The 23,484-nt window shown below is 45.1% G+C and overlaps 1 protein-coding gene across 15 annotated transcripts in view; it reads right to left on the bottom strand.

Moving 5' to 3' along the window:
- The window catches only part of LOC120898368 (protein groucho), a 183,847-nt gene that overhangs the window by 48,893 nt on the left and 111,470 nt on the right, over positions 1–23,484 (bottom strand). For all 15 annotated transcript variants that reach the window (XM_040304139.1, XM_040304145.1, XM_040304152.1 and 12 more), the window contains one exon: positions 14,049–14,112. In XM_040304139.1, the coding sequence (XP_040160073.1) occupies positions 14,049–14,112 (64 nt within the window). The remainder of the gene's footprint in view (positions 1–14,048; positions 14,113–23,484) is intronic.

Genomic DNA, 23,484 nt, shown 5'->3' with positions numbered 1-23,484 from the left:
AGCACTCAGGGCACACCAAGCGGGGGAAAAGTGCGTACGACACACACACACACACACACACACACACACACACACACACACACACACACTAACTGGTGCTCCGATGCGCTATCTTTGTACACACACACAGAAAAAAGAGAGAAACCAACCCCGTTGGTGATATTGCGGGAAATGTTTTCCCAGGGTTCCCAAACCTTTACCGAACGACGAGAAACGGTTTCGCTCTAACGAACCCGCGCTCCCTCCTCGTGATGCGCACTGGCGCACAGAAGATACGCGAGATGAAGGTCTGTGTGTGTGTGTTAGTGCGTGCTATGTGAAACTCACATACACACACACGCGCATACACACAAAAGTGCCTTTCCTTCACTCTTTTACCTACATGTCCCTCACACGTTCGCAATCGATTCTCGCGCGCCCAACGAAAACGTATTCCACGACTTCATGAACAGGAAGAGCCACGAACACACCCACCACGTCCAACCCCAGAGCCTGCACAGATCCTGCGGATTCGCAGATAGAGTGGAGAAAATTCCGATGCATCGGTGGCATATCGTTTCACAGCCCACAGTGTTCCCTCACCTGCGTCTGCGTTTTGAACGATGGACCAGGACAAAAAACCAAATGACAGTACGGCTCTCCACTCTCCACACCTCCACCCAAGCACACATCAGACGAACAGCAACATCAACAAACAGACAATCCTTCCGGTTTTCCGTGATATGGTACAAAAAAGCGGAAGGGCTGGCGAGCGCTCGGTGTAGCGCTTTCTAGAAAACTCATATTTTCACAAACGACTGCAGCGCGGGACGGGCACAGGATAGTTGGGGAAAAAGCTTTCCCCCCATTCCATCACACCCGAGCCCCGGTCCCAGAGAACCAAGTACCAAATTTTCATTTCATTTACCATTTCAATCTCCACGCAAGCCTGCCATTTCGCATTCGCAATGCGAGATGGAAAGAGACACGATGCTTCACGTTCTTCCGTAGGCTTCAAGTCCTTTCCTGTTTTTGTTGCGTACCCCCGCTTAACATGAGGCCCGGCCCTGGTTCCCTAATCCAGGGTGTTTTTTTGTTGCCTGTTGTTGATGGTGCTCCCACGCTCCCTCATGTCCAATGGGCAATGGGCTACACACCAATGGCGAGATCACGGACACGCACAGGGAAAGAGATTCTGTGAGGCTCGCACAGATGTGCGGCTAGATGCGTTTCGAGCCCATCGTCCTCGCGCTATCGTCAGTAGCATAAAGGCTGAAGATTCAAACGGATGGATACCGACGCACGAGGGGAAGGATGGATTCGCCATCTATTGCCTTTTCCCCTTGCCCGCTTGGTTCGCCCGATGATAGAGTTCGTATTTTATGCTGCTCTAACCTCTAACCTCCATCCACCGTGTACACACGACGCATGTGATCCCGTTGCCGTTGTAGCACACTCTCTCTTCTCTCGTTGCCTGCCTGCCGCGCTTCATCCACCAGCCGCTTTGGAGCGATGGAGGACGGCACACAGCGAGCCGTGGTTTCGAGGTGGTTGTGGCAGTGTCCTTTGCCTCGTTTGAGCGCTGGGCCAGGGCTGGGTTGTGCTCGAGAAACATTTCGTCCACAGTGTGCCGTCGCACTGGCAGGCTGATGAAATTGCACCAATAAGAGCGCGGATCGAACGACGCGGGCCGTACACACCGTACCACCGTCGATGCTTATATCATGTGGCAGCAGGAAGTGCACTCTGTTCGAACGCATCATCCAACGCGCGCGCGTGTGGGCTGGCTGTAGAGCAAGCGAATGGCAGCCCGGTGGCACCACAACCAAGATGCATATCATGGAACATTGGAACCGTGAAGCCGTGGTCGGTATATTACGCACTATGGAATGCGCGAATGCGATTTCCTCCGATGGGAGGGGATGGTGAAAAATGCTCGGCACACATGAGACGGGCAAGGGGGAGCACACATCCCCGCCCTTCCAGCGCACGCATCGCTCCACCATCCGTTGTGTTAGTTTATGTATCAGCCGGGACCGAGCTCTGGGCGTACATGCGAGCGCATACCATCATCATGTCTCGGTTTGGGCTGGTATGGTCGCAGTGAAATGCAATCGAATCTGAGAGTTTGTGTGTGGTTCACGCAAAATCAAAAAGAAAACAACAGAAACAAAAAAAAATGCCATCAAATGAAGGATTTAACAGCCAGATGCTAAGGGGGAACACCCAGAACCAGCACGAGCAGCAGGATCACAATTCCAATCAGCTCGAAATGGGCGAGAAGTTTGTTTTTCCCCATTTTTTGTACATTGAATTGATAACACCGAAAACAATCTATGCGAAGTACAACGAAGGAACGGGACCGTGGAACTACAGAGCTGTCGCACTTACAGATCAAACTGATTTCGGTGACTTGTGTAGAGGGAAGTTTACGCATCAACAGTTCTGTACATTCCGGTGTTGCTTTATTATTGGCAAAAATCTCGTGCTACTAGTGAAACTACGACATCTTGTCCGCCTGTCCTACATGTTTTGCAGCATCATAAAGAATGAGTAAATCTTTTTGTGAATCTGAAACGAAATCGTACATTGTCTTGCATTAATTTCATTCATCTGCTGCCGTCTGCCATTCCTACACAACGCATACAAACCGCCAGAAACAGGTTCATATTGATAACGGCGAACCGACCACACGTCAGTTGTTTAGGTTGCTGCGCACTTTTCAGCACGTACTTGAACATGCCCTGTTCCGGTAGGTCCATCTCGGGCCAGGCTATATCGTACAGCTGATCCTTGAACTGATCGCTTTTCAGCTCAATCAGCGTCCCCAAGGAGCATAGGATAAGCATCTGCATCACTGCAATCGGTAGTATGAACAATCCTGGCAACCAAAAGTTCTGAAATACAAACGCCAGTGAGGATGTGATTGTCCACACAAAGGAAATGGAGTGTCTCGAGACCAACATACACGATGCAGTTCGTTCAACGTCAGCGCAACCTGCAGCGAGTTGCACAGAAACTCCACGAACGATTGCAGCTGATAAAAGCGCTCAATGTGTGTAATGTAGCTGTAAAATAGGATGCCATCATTAATGTTTTGCTTTTTTTTTTTGGAAACCCTCGATCCGGTTGCATACTTTGTAGACTCTTGCTGAAGCTGAATGATCTTCACCAACTGATCGCGCACGGTCAGCTTCAGGTTGTTGGAGCTTCGAATCCTTTCATCCAACTGCTTCAACCGCTCAATCAGCAGCTCGTACTGCAGGCAAATGTTAAACACAAACGCAAAGTATATGTTCTGGGACGGAATCAGCCCAAAAGGACCTGTGTACATGTACGCCAGCTGCACGGCGAGTGTGCACCAAAACCCGAAATCATCCGCTTCAGCAGTAAAGGGTAGCACGATCCCTAGCGGCAAGTAACGCTCGCCACGCAGTAGATATAGTGCAAAGGGCATCAGCGTAAGCACTACCACGCTCAGCACAAAGCAGACGGTGTACAGTTGCACACTTTTGCAGAACAGGTCGGTGTACTTCGCAAGAACATTGCATTCCGCCGGATTTGATCCGTTGGCACGCTGGTACATCTCCTCGGCGATCTGTATCGAGCGGTAGCAACCGGCCGGATTGCTGATAGCTACCGCCAACCGTGTCACACCGATGATACCATAGAAGAGGACCACAATGCTCAGCACAGCCTGACCCATATTGCCCCTGGCTTGGACCGCACTGTACAGCGACAGCAAGACGAAGGAGCAGGCCATAAAGCAGATCGGCACGATGCGGTAAGACACTCGCTCTTTGCCGAGATACATGTAGCATCCGAACAGGGCCAGTACACGGTTTTGCCAAGCTACCATCGCTTGGAAGCGTTCCAGCGAATGTTGCTTTCCGATATGGGTTTCCATTTTTCAGGCACTTGAGATGTTTCTCGCTGCAATGGTGATCGAGTACTGGCTTGGGCCGAGGGAAAGCCAAAGAATTTTAAACCGACCCGTTCCAATTACTACCGAGACGGAGGTTCAAACGGATTCGCTTATTGCATAAGTGTGATTGCTTGGTTCAATTAAAGAAGTTCGTTTCGAATTCTAGAAATGCAAAATCGGTACATCGTGCTAATTAAGGCTAGTACTATCATAAAACATTCATTCATATTTATTGCTTTTGAGTTTTAATTGGCATGATTATACAGGTGTGTGGAGTATTACACAATAAAGGATGCTTTACTATAACATTACCTTGAAATTTATTAAAATTGAATATTTATTAAAACCATGCTTATACATGGGGCATTTGAGATTTGGAAATGTTTAAACATTTGATAACGATTAGACATAAGGTTAAATAAATGTGTCTCATTAACGCACCGCCAGATGGCGTTATTATAACTGGTTGTTATTCAGGATCGCCCCTTTCTGAACACAAAAACGAATCTTCGTGAGGAAAACGATCAGGCAATAATATTAATATCTTTATAAGATCTGTTTACTTTTTCTCAAAACACACACCAAAAGAAAAGGTATTTTATGTGCAAAGTATTTATACCATTATTTACACATTATCTAATCACACTGGGAAAGAATCAAGCTTGTAGTTGCTCCAACAACCCCATATCCGTTGTTCTCATCCAAATACTACCTGTTTTATATTGTGTGCCTTTCTCTCTATGCATCGCACTCCATCTGTCTGACACTTTCACCTCGCACATATAGTAGCGTGAAAAATGCCACATATAGTTGTTACCACCGCATGTTTATGCAGCAACCAACCACAAAAGAAAGGTGAACTCATCCTATAAACCCTCCGTCGTTGTACGACAGTCAGTAAAAAGGCTATATTACGAGTAGCAGACTCACAACGAACGCTTCACTCTGCGAAGATACCATCTGCAATAGATGAGAGGCTGGGCGCTTCCATCGTCTGCTGATATGTACGCATTATTTTATGGACTGTACAGAGACGCTGCAGTAAAGAATACTAAAACCAGCAAATACAGCCTACGGAACAATGAGTATCAAGGGCAAAATAATTAAGACCAGACACCTTCATTCCACTCCATTTCGGCTTTTTGCAACTCGGATGTATGGGAGGGTTTTATTATTTTTATTTAGTTAAACGAATACAGCAAAACTGTGTGTACGTCAGAAGGAGGTTAACCTAGATGTAATTGTTTACCTTATACCATTCATTTCCTGTATATTATTTAAACTTGATTTGCTTTGCTTATTCCAACAGCTATATTTATGCGCTGTGCTGTCTGAAAAAATACAATAATGAAACGATTCATTTCTCTTCCCCAACGACACTCTCCGCCCGGGTGTACAGTAATGGCGGTGTGAAAATCTCGTAAAATAATAATAGCCGTACCAGTTCCGCTTTTCTTGCTACCGCCAAACTAACCAACTCAACGCAGAAGGTCGCAAAAGGTTTTGACTCGCGTTGAGAAAACGTCTCCAATCGTTCGCCAGCTTTCACGTCAGTGGTGCGCCGTCGGATGAACGCGAGGAGGTCAAAATGTTCATCGTCATTTTCATCACTTACAACCACTTCCGGAATGGAACCAGGAGGGCGACCGGGACTCGATGGTCTACTATGGTGGAGGTTTTCCCCGTAGAGTAGAATATTAAAGAGCCGTCATCGAAAGTCGACGTGCCCTTCTCATCTAGAGTACCTTTTTTTGGACCGACGTTCGAGTTGCACCGAGGGCATAGGCCATGACTACCTCACCCCGTACGCCACCCCAGCTGAGACTTGAAGATGACGGCGCTGGGAACGATCCATAACGGGTGGGTGTTATGCTTAAATTTGCATAAAGAATAAAATTATTGCTACTACCCCCCATCGAACGGTACACACGAACCATCGCTGCTAGTGGGATGGCCACGAACACGAGCGGTCCATGATCACGGCACCCGACCGGTGGGGCCATTTCGCGTTTTCTAAAGTTTTATGTTTCTTTCAGGTTCGCTACTACCAGCCACAGCCCGGTGTGTGAGTACTGTGTGCGTCAATTTGCATTGCCCACTAGTCGCGTTGAAATGGCTGGCTGGCTGACTGACACTGACACACCCACCCCTGCAGCACCCCTGAGCGAGGAAATTGGGCGAATGACATAATGGGGAATATGTTGCAAAAAGAATGCATGAAACGTATGATGAATTTCTCCCGCCGGGCATAATAAAGTTATTATGAATTATTATCGCTTTGAGTTAAAAATGAAAAAAAAGTGTCAAGCTTTGAGTAAAAGGGCGAGACACGTGAAATGCACCGGAAGACGGCAGAAAGTAAGGTTTGTTGGGTGTTTTAAATTGCTATAAAAATTCAAAAATCCATTTTTATGTTCAAAATTTAAAATCCATTTTTAGAGTAAAACATGCGAGCAATTTTATCGTAAATTACCAACAGAAAACAAAACAAAATAAAATAACAAAAATGATAGTAATGCATTGTTGAACAAGCATAATATTCTATGCAAATAGCCCATGAATGGTAACGATGCTTCAGGCAAATATTCAAAAGCTTCCCTCATCCTGTCCACATAGCACTGCAGCAGCAGCTGTTTCTAGGTGAATGGAATGCAAAGATGCACAATTTCGTATCATTTTCCCAATAACCTCTTCTACTGGCTGGCTGTCATCGATCGTTCTCGCTTCAGTTCGTGCTGCAACCATATGCGCGCTCAATCCTCAAGCCGGCATTTGAGGAAGGGACGAAGAGTAAACGAAACAACAAACGAACAGTAAAATATATGAATTCTGTATGAATCTACAACTTATCTCCATTTGCAAACATCACGTCTCGCTACACACCCCCATCCCGCCTGCTCCCTACGGAGCCAATAAAAGACTACCACCACCACATACCACATATGTTGCTTTCCTTTCTTTTTTTCAATTTCATCCTCCGATGGGTAGTAAATATCGGTATTCACATCCTAACAGTTATCCTTCCCATCAAGTGAACGTGAAAAGAGCAGGTTAAAGTTTGCTGGCCACCATTCACAGCCAGACGATGGAAGCTTACGATCTCTGCTCCGTTTACATTTTGGATGCAGCATTTTTTTTATTTGATTTCATGATTTATGAGTATGAATTGGCAAGCCTTTTCTGGGCACACAAGTGGCCAGAGCGAGCATTATTAATGGAAATTGTCGGTTTGCATCCAAACACTGAAGTGAAAAATTCATTAAGAACAAATTTGCCCCGGTGCGCAATGCTGTCTTGTTCTCACCTTCAGCACACACACGTGCAAACAATTAGGCAGCATATTTTGCGGTACTTACACCGCCTGCTATCCCCCCTCTTTTCCCATTATCGTCCACTTCTTACGGACTGGTAAAGCGAGACGCATCAAGCTTCCAAAACAACACACAGAAACACGCAAAGGCAACATGTGCTCTTGGTAGTAAATTTACACCGACCCGTGCACGCGTGCTTCCTCCTATTGCTCCGTCTACTACTGCACTGGAGCTACTGCTGCTGATTAGAAGCCAATAGATGGTATGCCTGCATAATGTGGCGAAACGCTGGGAGATGCCTTGCGCGGCGCACAAGTGGTACGACGATGATGCCCTAACCCACTTATCACGAAACAAGCTGGCTCGCTTCTATGAAGTGGCTTCTGACCGATGATGCTCTGCAACCGGCGGTAGTATCACTTCTTACTACCGAGTGTGAGATAGAGACGGAGATAGAGAGACCTAGCTGACCTTCCTTGATCGTTCCGGCATAACCTTGGTTAGCCGCAGATGGTCGAGAGGTGCAATCCCAGGCACTAGCCTCACGCCACCTACGCTGCTACGAAGCGCCACAGTGCCCCCGAGGAAACTAATTTCTTCCGAAAGATTCACTAAAGTGTGCCTGGGTGCTGACTCCTGGGTTCGGGCACCGCGGAAAGAAAGGGCAAAAGAATCTACAAGCACCTTTCCATTCCACTGTCGTAGCTCGCAGCGTGCATCCTTCCCAGACACCCAGAAGAGGATATGCTGAAACATTTCGTACTCTCGGCGCACGAAACGAACCAGTTTTCCACGTACGAGTGTGTGTGCGCTGCCTACTACACCCCAACCTGCTGCGCCATTCTGCTTCTCCAAAAAACCCGGAACAATTCTGAGTGGTTGCCTGGGTGCACCGGGTGCACTTAGAAACATCGGATGTGGTTTTGTGCCGGCAGTGTTCCCGAACAGTGTTCGCCTAGAGCTACAAGAGTTGTCTGACTGTGTGTCTGTCTGTCTGTGCCGTCCTTTCAACCGGTCCCTGTCGCCCCGCTAAAAAGTCCGTGAGGTTGCGAGAAGCGGAATGCATCCTAAAATGCATTAATATACCGGAACACGTTGCTCTTACTTCCCCCTGCTGCTGTGTTACGTTGTAAGCGAACGGAGGATAGCAACAATCATCCCTAGGAGAAGAATAGGAAAAAATAAAACACCAACCCAACAGGGGGTGGTGCCAGTGCATTCGAAACAGGCTAAGCGGTGTTAAGTATGGTGAAAAGGAAGTGCGACGAATGAAGTGGCTGGCAGGCGGCAGAGCTTGTGGAGCCGAGTCGGTTACTTCGTGTGGTTGTTTTTGCGGCTTCGAACCAGCAGCAGCTGAATGCATAATAGTCCCAACACACATGCATCCCTCCCCATCCATGTATGGGTGGTTCAATTTTAGTTTTAAGTTTTTTTCCCCACCATGCTCTTTCCTTCTCTATCCCTGAGGGGTGTGTATGTGCTTCCACCAGTGCACCGTGGAACACGGAAGCACGATGCATCCTAGGAAAAGTGGAATGTATTTTCATACACCACCGCCTCCGCTACCGCGCTCCATCGTCCGCTTTGGTCCGGAACTAATGGAAGGGAACATCCGGCAAGAATGTATCGTTCGATTAGATGCCGCTCCTGTGAGCTGATGTATCGAATAAAATGCAACATACGATCATCGATTTCACTGCTGTGTGCTGATAGGCGTATGTGTGTGTGTTGTGTACACAAGCATTTTGTTCTTCCTTTCCCTCATCCGCAAGGACGAAAAAGGGTAGTTGTAGTGTACAATGCTTAAAGTTACGATGTGTGAAAATGTTGCGGCTGGCCAACAGAACACCACTGCCGGAAACGAAAGGGAAGAAACGTGTGGAACGAGATTTGCTGGAGCTTTTGGATGAAGAGACGCTTTTGAAAAAAAGGGGGCACAATTTGTGGAAAAATATTTACAGTCTCTTTGCTCGTGTTCTCTCTCGCTCACTGCTGTTGCCTTTTCGCTAACTGGCACATCCCGTATGCTGGTTGCAATGATGCAATCCTCTTGGCGTACTAACTCCAACCCCATCTTCGTTCCTCCTTCTGTCGGCATGTGGGTTGGATCCCCGTGCGCCTTGATCCTTGATGCCGATGCCTGTCGGGTGTGTTCCGTTCTGTCGGTCGTTGGGAAACATGCAAGCAGAAACACACCATGACACCATCGAGTGAACCATGCATCTAGTCTACACCATAACCATCATCATCGTCATCGGCGGCCACCGATGTAGCAGCAGCATCGGCATCATTACTGATCATTGCCAAAGAAGCAACGAGCGGGAGATGGTGCTCACATAGCCACCACCATCGAACACACAGAGAGTCGTTAGAAAAATGGGGTGAAAGCGAAGGATATGAAGTGCACCTCAAACACACATACACGTACATCGCAAGATACATCAACAGCTGAACCTTCACCTCGCATTTACCGAGATGCACACAAAAATTGCAGTTTCGTGAGAAGATGCAGACACACACACCCAACGTGGACCATTCGTTGCATCTGACACAAAGCCACGCGCAATGTGCAACAAAATGTTTGCCGGATGTGAACAAAGCGAGCGCTACACGGAAGTTGGGGATAGTCTCCCCCAATGGTCCGTGGTTTGGACGAGCACGAAGCGCCCAGTGGGGTCTTTTGCAAGGGGTGGTAGTGGTGGTGTTCATGATTTTGCACCGACCACTGTGCTTTTGCAGCTACATTTGAAGAAAGGGGCCTGCAAAGCGTTGTACTTTGTGCTAGGACGTGTAGGGGAGTTAACTTCAAGAGGACATACGATGGAAACTATCACCCGGTACGGTGCAATAGCGGAAGTGCTTGCGAGCAGCTAAAAATGGTGAAGGCCAACGCGCGTAATGTAAAATACACGCACAAAAACTGATAGATCACATTGTTTCATCCTCGTCTATTCGTTTGTAGTTGCTCTTTATATGAAGCTTAGTATAGCACTAGGTAATAGCTCGTTTCTAGGGTATCGTTTGCAGGGGTTTTCAATGCAGATTATCATAACGTTAGAACACTCTCATGACACTTTCTTACTGATAGTGATCTTTTTGGAAGGGAATTGAATTCTACGGAACCCTTTACAGATGCAAACACATTAGAAATTATTGTTGGGTTACGAATAAGCCTGTCCAAAAATGGTGGCTTGGAGTCCAATTCCCATCATATAAAGTTAACTTCTCTTATGGGAAGTTGCTATGAAAAATGGTATGAAAAATAACATCATTTCGAAAAGCATTGGAATTCACGACAAATTTGGGATATCCTTCTAAATTAACATGAGATGCATTGTATTTCTATTCATGCCTTGAAAACCTTTTCACATTTATCGCTATCAAGTTTAATAGGTTAATAACATATTTCAGTTTAAATAATATTTTTTGGGAACATTGAATTATTTAAAATTTTGAATTTAAAAGACTGTAATTTTTGGATTATAAACTGATGTACTTGAAATAATAATCTACTTTCTTAGTGTTCGGCTGCAAATAGCATAAAGAACCAAAAACTACTATTTTTTCTGAATTGATCTTGATTATCACACCCAGTTCAAGTCACGACAACACTGTCCAAAACGCTTTACACAGTTAGCCCAGGGAAATGGCTTGTCTAATCACTAGGGTAGGTGTCATAAATCTATCTCTCACGCTCATAAGTTTCATAATTTCAACCACCAGAGCAAAACCACTTCGTACATATATATATATATCGCCATTTCCTCCGTTCGCTCTCTAAAGTCCATTCCACCGAAAACCATCAATTTTCTCATGGCCAACCGAGCGAACGCCCGTCTCAAAACCACCCAACCACCGCAGCGAATGGCTAGACTTTGCACGCGAACACTCACCAGAACATGACCATAAAATGTGCGGCCATCATGTCGTGTGGAGAGAGGGGAGAGGGGACATTTGACTCAGCGGCACACGGCGGACGACGACGCGGGTATGATATGCAGCTCTAACCGCTTACGAGTGAACTTTTGCACTCGAACCTAACAGCATACGCTTGGTATCCTGGCATTCGACCCTTACACACACACACCCTTGAGCACTGGCGCTGAGTCCCGTGCTGTATTAAGTGCAACAAATTTATGATTATGATTATGTAGAAAGTTCTCGATCTCGGCGACGCGGATGGAGAAGAGCGATGCCGCCGTTTTGGAACTGCCGCCTGGGCCACACACAGGGTGGCACAGTTCCCGCTTCGTGGTATATCTGCCCTATCCACTACCGCTCACAGTAGTGTTTTGCACTATTTGCTTGCCATTTGGTGGGCATCGTTCGGCATCAGTGTGACCAGTTTTATGCATCCTCCTCACTTGACTGGCGGTGGCCCTCCGTTCATAACGTATTTGATGTATTAAATTGTATTGTTATCGTAATTTATTACATTGTGAGCGAGTTTTCTCGCTTCACTGCCTGCAAACGAAGCCGGATTTTCTTTGCCACGTAGCAACAGCGAGAGTCGGGTGTCGACGAGGAGTGGAAAACGGAAAAGAAAGCACCATTTTGGCACCATCAGCAGTTACTTTGCTTGCACACAGTGAAAGCGATCTGGCAGAAAAAGCACACTTTTCATTCCTGTGTGCGCGGGCCTGTCGATGTGGAATGGAAGCATCATTCAACACACTTTAGCACCACCTCTTTAGGTTGCGGTCAAGTGGGAACGAACAAAAAAAAAACAGAAGAACAAAACCATCCAGCACAAATCCGATGGTATCAATTTTGGCACAAAAGTGTGTTGGGTCAGCTCGTTTCAACCATATCTTACCCTTCACATTAAGTAAATGTGCCTTTCAAATGGATTGCTTTTTAATTTCAGTGAACCTCGAAATTGTACATCGAAAAGAAGAGAGCATAATAGTAAATTAAACAAAATATATATTTTGCAGCTATCGATGTATGGTTGCAACGGTAGCTCACAATTGATATAAAAACGCTTCGTAGATTATGCAGCAACATAGTACATTGTAGCAACTAATTTCACTTATGCATTACACTTCAAACGGTACAGACGGAACACAACCAAAAGAGCTCCAGGTAGGAAAAGTTTGTCCGGAAACCATAAAACCGAATCCCGTTTCCAGCACTCGAAAGCTTATGCTGCTAATCCCGCTCCGACTGCATACACATGTCCTCGTGTGCCAAGCTGGTACTACAAATGGATGTTTGCTGCTGCGGTATGTTTTAGTGGTTGGTTGGGATGTTGGTGATGGTGTCATGCCGCTCTCACCGTCACACCAGCACTAACCTAGTTGGCTACCGAAAAACTGCCACTGCGGTGCCACGGTGGTAGGTGCGCGCACGGTTGCAAAGGGATAAGGGAGAAAGCCGTCGTTATAGATGTGCTTCTTAATTGATAATAAATATAAAATAATAAAACGAAATTGCTCGTAGCCGACAGGAATACCAATTACGACTGGAGTGTCACCAGAAGTGGCAGTAGTAGCAGTGTGGTGGATCGTTGGATCGTGCGCCTTGGTGTGGAATTATCGATCCTAGTCTGAACTTGGCATGGCTTTTGTTTTGCTCCTCATTTCTACTAAGTCGCCCGGTGCTCGTGTGTTTGCGATTGCAGTGAAGTGCAGCCAGAAGCCGTTTTGCTTTGATTCAGATAATGCCAACTCTGCGTAGCAGCTTTTCCAAATGAACGAACGCATCGAATAGCGAGCAAGGAGGACAATTGCCCAGCAAGAAGATTTAAGCTGCGTAGGTTTGTTGGATTAGTGGCCCTTAAAGCATTTACTTCCACTTCAAGAGCACACGGGCAATGGAAGCGTTCAAGAGTGAAGACTATCGGAATTCCGTTCGAATAATTACTACGTATTTCGATAAGCCATAGCGAAAACAGCACATGTGGCGGATTTTATTCTGAAATTTTTGTTGGTAACTTTATTCTAGGGTTAGATAGTGCTTTATATATGCTCCGTCCGTTAATGCTTTAATTTCTAAATCACAAGAAGAGATGTTTGATGCTTCTAATGACATAGAAAATATGCAACTAATTTAAGGGAATATTGTCGAGTGACAGATTTATGTTTTATGTTTTAAAAGAAATTGGAGACTTGAAAAATAAAATTGTTTAGTAATTTGTGAAACATAGCAACTAATGTAGTTAAACAAGAAAAAGAAAATGTCCAATTCACTTAAACACAGTCGAAAGAAGCACACGTTTATATTGATTGAACTGCCTGAATTGATCCAGTCTGTTTGATATTTCCTATTTGGTCTTCGAAGCAAGGGCCTTTTGTCCCAATGTGGCGATTTTCATGGCCATCACAATTTCCTCCACGGAAAAATGACGAAACGACCTTCCATAGTACACAAAAGCACAAGCTAATAAAATAAAGCAATTTACTTGAACGATCACTGAATGTGCGACATTACAGCTGGCAGCCCATCCTCCAATCGGCGACAGTGAGGAGTACGACAGATAATAGAATGATACGCTTCGTCTCCCTCTCTGCTGCTTCTTCGTCTGCGGTGCTGGTTACGACATCCAATCAAACAAACCGTACGCGTACGTGTGCGAATGATGTTTATTTCAAAAGAAATAAATAGCTCGCCGTATCGATGACAAACAGAAGTAAAAGCACGATAATCATATTTGGCTTTGGGAAGGAAAATAAAAACCCTCTCTGTAGGCGAGCGTTTCTATCTAGGACAGGGGGTAGTAGTTTCCTTACAGCACCAACAATTAGGATTCCTTTTTATAAGACGAATTGAGGAGCGTAATTCCTATAGCGTTAATCCAGCAACGATTATAGCTGATAAAGATATACACTTACCATAACATAATGTCTCTGCATTTCTGTTTTTTCACTCGCCAGCTTATCACATTCGAGTTTTAGTCTGCAACGAAAGTAAATGTAATACAACATTAGCTATTTATGTATGATTCAGTCTACACAAGTCTTTAAAAAATCAGTTCATTAACATAAACGTGTTGCACTTCTCATATATCATGATTCCAATAAATAAAAAAAATAAATTAAATTAAAAGCTTTAGGAGTATTTTACTTCACAGTTAGAAACCCCTTTTGTTATTTAATAAATAATAACGCCGCGATACTTTCTTTCCACCAATAAAGTCTCTTTACGGAATGTTTCAATCATGTTTATTCGGAAGGGTCTACAAAAACCTCCCGCAGCACAAAAAAAAGTGTAATATTAGCAGCATGTGCCCGAGTAATTATATCATTCAATTATTTCACCAAGCTACATCAAATCGTACCCTTATCCATGAACAAAGCAGAACATGCAAACATTTCAGCATACTTTTTTAGTATCTATGACGTGATGTTACGTACCAAAGATTTCAACTAGAATGATTATGTGCTGATCAGTAGCATTTAAGAAAGCAAAATATCTGTAACTAGTGCTTCAAGCACATTTTTCATCCAGTAAAGAATGTTTGTGAGTGTATTTTTCCATCTAACAAACGGGATGCTTCGTGGGCAAATAAATATTTACAGGTATAATCTAACTAGAAGATGAGAAAAACATCACTCTCATGCCATCATCGACGAGAAGCAGGAGTAGATGGAATATAGCAATGCAAAAACGTATGGGAAACCCTACCAAAGCAAACACCTACCATCGTCAACAAGCGATGAACACGATTGAGTTTTTCTTTTTTATTTACTCACAATTTAAGATACATGGACAAGCGACGGGGACATGCTAACCCGCATTGCAAAAGAACAAAAAAAACAGCATCCAGATACACACGGCGGTAACAACTTCGGGTAAGGTTTGTCAGGTTTTTTGGACCCAAATGGACCGAAACATCCATCCCAGCAGCATCAATCCTGTGCCGTGTAGTAGTAGTAACGGAAAATGTAAAAAATGTAAATTTCCCCCTTAAACTCTTCTGTTTTGACGTTCCAGCGAGGATACACACAAGGCAAACACGTCGTGCGGAGAGAACGTGAACTGTATTTAGCACGGCAGATTTGTTGGTGTAGCAGCGTTCCGCGCTTGTTTCTTTGTTTCGACCTTAGCTCAGGAGGAGAGAGTGTGACTAAGGGGCCGCGACCGCACATCATTCGTGTGGTTTATGTTTTTACTTTGGTGTGTCTCATTTTTCACCTCTTTATTTACCTTTTCACCGACTCCAGCTGTGATGTGTGTGAGTGTGTGGTTTAGTTGACTTTTTTTATCATGCGGAATGATAGTTTCACATCCACAAAAGAGATGAAAATCAGGCCTTTCAAGGGAACACACATACTGCGAGTGTGTGAAAACGTAGTCAACTCTACTTTTTTATTCATGTTTTGTTTGTTCATTTTTTATTCACTATGCAACACTCTGGAGTTTGTGTTAGTTTGTGATTTTCGTACGACGAGTTTCTGTGGCTGTAATTGTTTTTTCATAGTTTTTTCACAAACCAAGTTAGTGGTTTGGTTTAGTGTAAAATGCATTTGAATAGTGAAGCATGTTAAGCATAAGGGTTAACTTCCAATTCAAATTGAATAACGTACTCCATCCTGCAGGTTTTTGCTTGTTTGTTTTTATATTAATTTCCGAACAAAATATGTTAAGCAAAACAGATTCATAATAAGTAATGCACAAAAACATATAAAACTATAAACAAAGATTTTTTCTGATAGTTTCAACTTAAATGATAATATTTAACAATATTCCTAGTAAAACCTAACTTGGTATCTAAAATGTCAATAGCTAGAAATTTTATGAAGTTAAAATATATTAATGTTTACAGTAATAGCCTAAATTACTTCCACTAACCATGGTTCACAACTTTTTAAAAACAAAGTACACTCATTCACAGGCTTCACAGTGTAAAATATGAAGAAGCAATAAATGGAAAAAGTAAAAGAGTTTTTGGCTAAAAATACATAATTAAAATAAAACGTCAACACAAGTTTTGTCTAAACCATTACATCATGTTAGGACTTTTTGTAAGTTGACAAAAGTGCAAGCTATTCCTAATTTGTTTTGCTCGATCAGCTACCTAATTCCTGTCAATATGCGAATTGATTGATTTTATCTTCTACCACTGAGCAACAACAATAACACACACCTGCATGAAAAATAAACACTCCCTTTGTTTTCCACTGTAATCACCTTGATTGCTTGTTCAAAAGATTCACCGGTGTTGCTGGTTGGGTGGATGGGTGTATAGTCCGTTTTTTTTTCACTCTTTCAAAAAGATTTTCATCCTACGCTCATATAATCCCCAGCGGCCACCACTTTCCACGAATGTTGGATGAATTCAAAACGCTTCAAAACTTTTACACGGGAGGGTCTCTCGCGGTAACGAAATATCCTATTTTTCCTTTTTTTTTTAAATCGCCTAAACATGGGATCCGCCGGTTCGTTTATTCTTTTCAGGTTCCGCCGCGTTGAAATGGTTCAAAAGGGACTGGGGATAAAGAAAGAGAGATTTGCAATCTGTGCCGGGATATTTTAACAGCCACCCCTACACACACGCGCGCGCCTTAAGCCCTAAACTCTCCGGTCACGGTAGACGCGCGAAGAGGGCACAACACGCAAATGGATCGGCAATCCCTAGCGCCCGGGAATGGAACACGGATCTCTCGAACACGAATGAATATTAATCGACCGTACACATAAACACAAACACACATACATACATACACACACACACTTTCCCTCGGTGTAAAAAGGCCGATGGATTCGCCTTTCAGGAAGGTGATGGTGGTGGCAAGTGATTTAATTTGTATCCATTAGCAAAGCGAAAGAAGAGGAACACGGCGGATATGATTCGTTTTCCCCGCTTTTCAATACCACTCGCGCACCCCTTCCACTAGGCTAACGCGCGGCCGAAAATTAACACAGTAAGTGAGATCCTTACACGGACGTACTGGAGGGTTCTGGAGGGTTTACGGGTTTTTATTTTGATACCGTAACCTCGAAGCCGGAACATTGGAAGTTTGGTTATTTATTTTTCTTTTCTTTTCTAACGCCATTCTTCGTTTCCCGTGCTTCGGTGTGTGTGTGCTGATTTTTACACCGTTAGGGCAATTTTTTACTTTTTTTCTTTTTAATCGCAATCGCTGGCATGATTATTATTCACTTCACGGCAGTTTTTTTTCTCTTCTAAGTGCTTCCTTTTTAGCGTTTCCCCCGTCGTTGCCGGAATGTGTTTGGCCGCATAAGCCGCACATAGAGAGAGTGAGAGCTCCCTAGCCACTTTGAACATTACACCCTAAGGAACAGTTTATGCGGGGAAATCTGTTCATTATGATTGTTTCGAACAAAAAAAAGGGGTTCCGGTTTTTCACAACTAACAAATCGATTGGTACTTGGGTTGATAGCACTGCTTTTTTTTTTTTAAATGGATACGCTTTCAATATACCTTTTGATTTATGATTTTTCTGTGTGAACGAGATTGCTTGTTTCGTGGTTTAGATATTGTTTTCGGAAGTAGCCTTTCATCCGCGAACATGACTCATGCCGATCGGAATCAATGCGATACACCTCTCAATTATAGAGTAGGGGATATCATTTTCTGAAACTGAAATTCCGATTTTCATGTTTTAAATACATGATTGATATTCGTAGCAACTCGTGCAGCAACTAACGGTCACGCTTTAACGAACCGCATAGTGAACAATGCACATCGTTTCATTCAAATTATTTAAATAACTAAACCTCCAACGCTTCCCTTTCGAATGGGAGGATATAATCGTAATAACAATAACGTGCAAATGTACAACTCAACCACAACCGATCCGCACAGCTCTACACAACCGCTACACTACAAGGAGAGAAAGTGAAGTAGCGTGTGGGTTGTAAGGGCGGGTTTCGAGTTTCTTTCGTACTTTTCCACATAATGTAGCCTAAGAGAGGACATGAAAATTCATTTTTCTCCAACGATTCCTTCCTCATCCTGCACCAGACAACCAATACACATGTGGGTTGTACCAACGATGTCACTGCTACCACTACACCACCACCATCTGCCCCCTCACCAACGATATCGTTTTCTCGCACAAAGCTTCCAGCGATGTTGCTATGGAAGGCACAGATTGAATCTGGAATCGATTTTCCAGACCCATACCCACCCAACCCAAACGTCCCGGAAGCTATCTAATCGCTCTTCCAATCTTCCATATCCTTACCCTGCGCGCTTCCCGCCACCGTTTCCCTTCAGAGAATAATTCCCGGCGGCATTGGAAATAGCAACAGCGCTACCTTCTTTCAATCCTCTCCCCACTCCCCCCCCTCTCTGGTGCCATTTCTTTTGGCTTTGTTTGCAATGTTCAACACGATCAACATCTATTCCACTTATTGAGTCGATTGAAAACAGTTGCCCTCTTTACACATTCGACCACTTGGCGCTGCTGCTGTGGGTTCGGCGCAGACGACTACTACTACTACTTCTTCCACTACCACTACTACTTCGACGAAATCGCTTCCCTTTTCGACCGTTTACTTACAATTCGAGCGAACCAGCGGACGGCTGTGTCTGTGCTGTGCTTCAATTTCCAGTGCCACCGTGAGGATGCGGAGGAAAAGGAGAAAAGTGAACTGAGTGGACACAAGTGTACTCGAGTGCGAGATTGTGACTTTATTTGTAATGCAGCGGGAGAATGTCCTAGATAAAGTTACAGCCGTCGATTTCGGGACGACGGCCGCTTGCTCTCCTCGGTGATGCGCTAAAGGCGAAGCGGAGAAGCGGCGATAAAAGTAAATACCGATGTCCGTCTACCTATATACCACCTCCCCCTCTCTCCTTTTCGAGACCGTGCTAGCAAAAACGCAAACTTTTCACGTGTCGGCAGTGCCATTACACACCCCATGAACTGTTGAGCGTAGTTGTGACATTCAATCTGCAAAAGGGGATTACAGGAGAGAGTTTGATAGAAAAGAAAAACAAACCAAGTGTGTGGGTAAAACACTTTGATAAAGCATTTAAATTTGTTTGCATCACACTTTGAAAGATTGCTTTCAAATTATTAAATTCTACATTATTCGTCAGTTCGTTGTTCCAATGAGTACATAATTTATTCTTCAACAGCATTAAGCATCTGATGCAATATAAAAACACTTTTTCATCCAATCACCCACCTATACCTATCTGTGACCACAATCTCACCTAAAAAGCTTACAGTTCTTCTACTGATTCTTATCGAACCAAATCGATCGTTCCCCTCGGCCGAAGGTTGTCATCGTGAATCAAGATATTAATGACGTCCCAGTAGCGCAGGCAGCGGCAGAGCAGCATTGCGCAAATAATCTTCCAAGAGATGGCGGCGATGGTGAACAAAAAAAAAAGATAGGAAGCGCCAGCAGAATACAAAAAAAGGAACGCACTAAACGAACCCCAAACCGCTGAACCAGAAATGAGGAGGAACCGTGTGTACAAGGACGAGGGCAAATTGATGAGCCAGGAGGAAGGACTATAATAACAATAATATTTGATTCCCGTTCAACCGACGCAGGGGCTGCACGCAGCAGCAGCAGTTCCGCTGTCCTCGACCCAACAAAAGCAAACCCATCCACAGCCAAAACGCGTGCTCTTACCCTGCCCTTCCTCTCACGTGCGCGTACCAACAAAACCGAAATGCGAAGCAGGGGATCGAAAACTGTGAACAAAGCAAATCGACACTTTTTGTGTGTGTGTGTGTGTGTGTGTGTGTGTGTGTGTGTGTGTGTGTGTGTGTGTGTGTGTGTGTGTGTGTGTGTGTGTGTGTGTGTGTGTGTGTGTGTGTGTGTGTGTGTGTGTGTGTGTGTGTGTGTGTGTGTGTGTGTGTGTGTGTGTGTGTGTGTGTGTGTGTGTGTGTGTGCACAGCCCGCAGGAGCACGTTAACACGAAGGGAGAGAAGAAGAAAAAAAAATACACGGATCCCCCTTGTAAACGAGGGGAGGAAGGAATCAAAGTCCCTTTTCCGACGGGACGAGGGACACGATACCACGGTGTGTTACCGCTGGGGGATGAAATCACACACGCGAATTAATAGGGGTCGATTGGTTGGTCGACTGGTGAAGGAAAAATCCGTAGAAGTACCGAAACCAAACAAGCTACACACACACACACGCACACACATTGACACACAAAACTGACAGCTGGCCTCGGGGTTGGGTATTTGTTGTGAGCTCTTCTGCCATCCACACACACACGTACACACGCGCAAGAGAGGCAAACGAGTGCCCGGCGCGCTAAAGTGGTCATAATGATGGCACAGGAAACGGTAACGGGCAACGAAAGGGAAGCAATAATGACGGTGAAAAGGAGCAGAATTAGGTATGGGTAGGGTAGGGCTCGACGACGAAACACACCGGTATTTGCGAATCACAGGGCAGGGCAGCGGGAGAAGGAGCGGAGAGGCCAAAATCCTATAAAAGCGCTTTCCCCGACCGGAAAATGCGCACCCGGGATATGGTGGAAAGGCGGGACACACGGCGGAACGAAAGGTAGCGACGTGAAAGAAAAGTTAACAATTTTAGCGCCGTTGTCACGAAACGAACCCACCGCACACACACACTTACCGCCCTCCCCTCTGCATGACACCATCCCGGACAGGGGAAGCCGGGAAATGGAATAGGGTCGCGTCACACACATATCGGGTCGCCCGGCAGGAGATATTATGGGAAAGCCGTTTGTGTGCGCGCGCTGTGTTGGTTTGTAATGCTGAGGAGGGAAACAAACACGCAGCACGGACGGACGGACGGGTGTGGCGTGTGCTGCGTCGAAATGTGGCAGCCTGAAGGGTGTAATTGAAATATAAATAGAAAAATCGGGCCCGCGTGTGCAAATAAGGGCGAAGCGAGATTAATAACTAACCGAACTGTGCCGGTGGTTGTTGCTGTTGAGACGGTTTCGGGTGAACCGCCCCAGCTCCTCCGCAGGGAAGGGAGTTAAGCATGGGATGGAAATCCTTCCAGGCAGAAAGAGAAAGACAGCCAATGACCAGGGAAAGAGGGCAGCAAGCCAAACACGCTAAAAGTTACACTCCTCGCCATCCGTTGTTATGGTGGGCTGGCCGAAAACGAATTAGGATAAACGAACGCGCCACGGGCACGGGGAGAGTTCATTTTGATCGTGTAGAGAGTTGGCAGGACCTACGATAAGTAACGAAATTACTGACACCCCCTACCACCCCATTCGGGTCGTTCTTTTCGGCCCTACGCCGAAAACAATCATGGCTTAACAATTACGAGATTAAGGGTGTTATTTAATTCGTCCTTGTTCGTGCACCACTTCCGGCCATAATGCTACCGTGTGCTTCGTTTGTGTCCGTATGCTCTGGTACGAGTGGAATTCGATTTTGTTTTTCTCAACGCCGTGCTAATAATCAACCCACAATATTGACAGCTTTTAAGGACAACCGCTTTCTAATAGGGACACAGCTTTTAAAGATAGTTTAAAAGGCATCCCATCTGTCGCCAGGCGCTGCATTAGGCACGCACTCGTCCGGGAACGGACGGTAATAAAAGCCGGCGCAAGCTAGGTGAAACAATTATTTTCTTTTTTTCTAATCACAATGGACCTCACCAACCAGCCAGCCAGCCAGCAGCCAAAGGGCCACAAACGCCATAAGGCAGCAAAAAACATCGCGCCAGAGGATTACATAGCAATAACACGCGGCAGCTGCATCGTCATCCTGCTCTCATCGCACGATCGCACACAATCACCTCACCTGGGGGCACGAGGAAGAAGCATCCTCCCTTGCGGTACGGGGTGCAGACAAATCTAAACGCAAGAGGGTGCTGCTGCATTGCCTATTAATTCCATTATTCAAGCTTACAACCTATCCCCTAGTTTCCTTGTGTTTCCTCTTTTCCTTTCTCGGTATTCCGGCAGTCCTTGAAACGTTGCTGCTGCGCTGCCCGCGTTTTTGTTTTTCTTCCCCCTTAGTTTGCCACCTCATTATAAACATTACTGTTTCTCCCTTATCCCGCAGACTTCTACCACCGCCACAACCATTCATCATTTTAAGGCCCCGGCGGTTCAAACTAAACCACCACCACACACACACAACTACAGCCCGCGGCTCGTCGGAAGCGATTCGTTCCGTCTTTCATCGGTGCGCAACTAAGGCGCCATCCATTCTATTCGATGTGCCGTAATAATTTGTTTTGTGCATAATTTCGATCAAACGTTTTCCGGTTCCGGTGCCCTACTAAGAGGGTGGGGAAAAATGCTTCCTTTCTTTTTGTTTCGGTGTTTTGTTCTTTCATTCGTTTCAAAGGCTGAATAAGGAAGCACTTTCGAAATCTGTACTAAAGAACACTTCCTGGCGCATTCATTGAACAATAATTGTAGAAAAATGAATTCTTCATCATGGAGCGTCTTATAGCGTAAAGGTTTTTTATACTCAAATCAATAAATTAGGGATAACACGTTGCTCACGTTTAAAAGTTATTGAACGTGTTCAAAATGTCAAATGAAATATAAACACAGAAAATGTAAACAAATCTAAATTAACTTTGCCCCCCTCGAGCACGATGCAATGGAATTGTTTGTACGACGTATTGTGCCGGCGGTAATGCTCCTTCATAATTAACAAGCTAATCAATGCGATTAAGGATGTTTATTCACCATATCACCTTAATCACTCTTCTTCACCCCATACAAACACACATACACACACACATACACCCGGCAACGGTTTCAAGTTTACATCCGATCCGGGAACACACGCAACCGGCCGGCGGGAACCATTGAAAAGCTGAATCCAGCTAATGTTATTTGATACCTCCAGCGAACCAGCCGTCACCATGTGGCGGGAGTGAGACAGAGGATGGACACTGTTTGGCAGAGAGACAGAGAGCCCGACAGGGATGAATAATCCGTTGATTGTGAGGTAAACCGTCGTGTCGGGGGCAAATTTCTGACATACAACTCACACGCCCCCAGCAGTCGAAGCAACACCAGCACACAGTAGTAGTAGTTTGTGATGCTATCAATTTCAATTTCTATCCTTCCCAAATTTCCACCACCCACCAACGGTTCGGGGAAGGGGCAAAGGCTAGCGATGAGCCGTAAAGCCGTCCAACAGTCGGTGGAGTGGTGTGCTAGCGGTAATACTAATGACAAGAGTAAATGTGTGCCACACGTGAGCATAATAACAATTAAATTAATGATTACGCGGTGTTCGATTCCCATGGTTGGCCCCGGCAGCCGGCTGCGACAAGGGCCCGGAGGTCCGATTAACGACAGTGCGCCCGTGTGTCCGTGCAAGTCGAACCGGTCGGTCTAAGAAGCTTCTGGATTTGGAAGGAAGGGAACAC

The sequence above is a fragment of the Anopheles arabiensis genome, chromosome 2, assembly GCF_016920715.1.
Source record: "Anopheles arabiensis isolate DONGOLA chromosome 2, AaraD3, whole genome shotgun sequence".
In the NCBI taxonomy this organism is placed as follows: domain Eukaryota; kingdom Metazoa; phylum Arthropoda; class Insecta; order Diptera; family Culicidae; genus Anopheles; species Anopheles arabiensis.
This window is presented reverse-complemented; position numbering and strand designations above follow the sequence as displayed.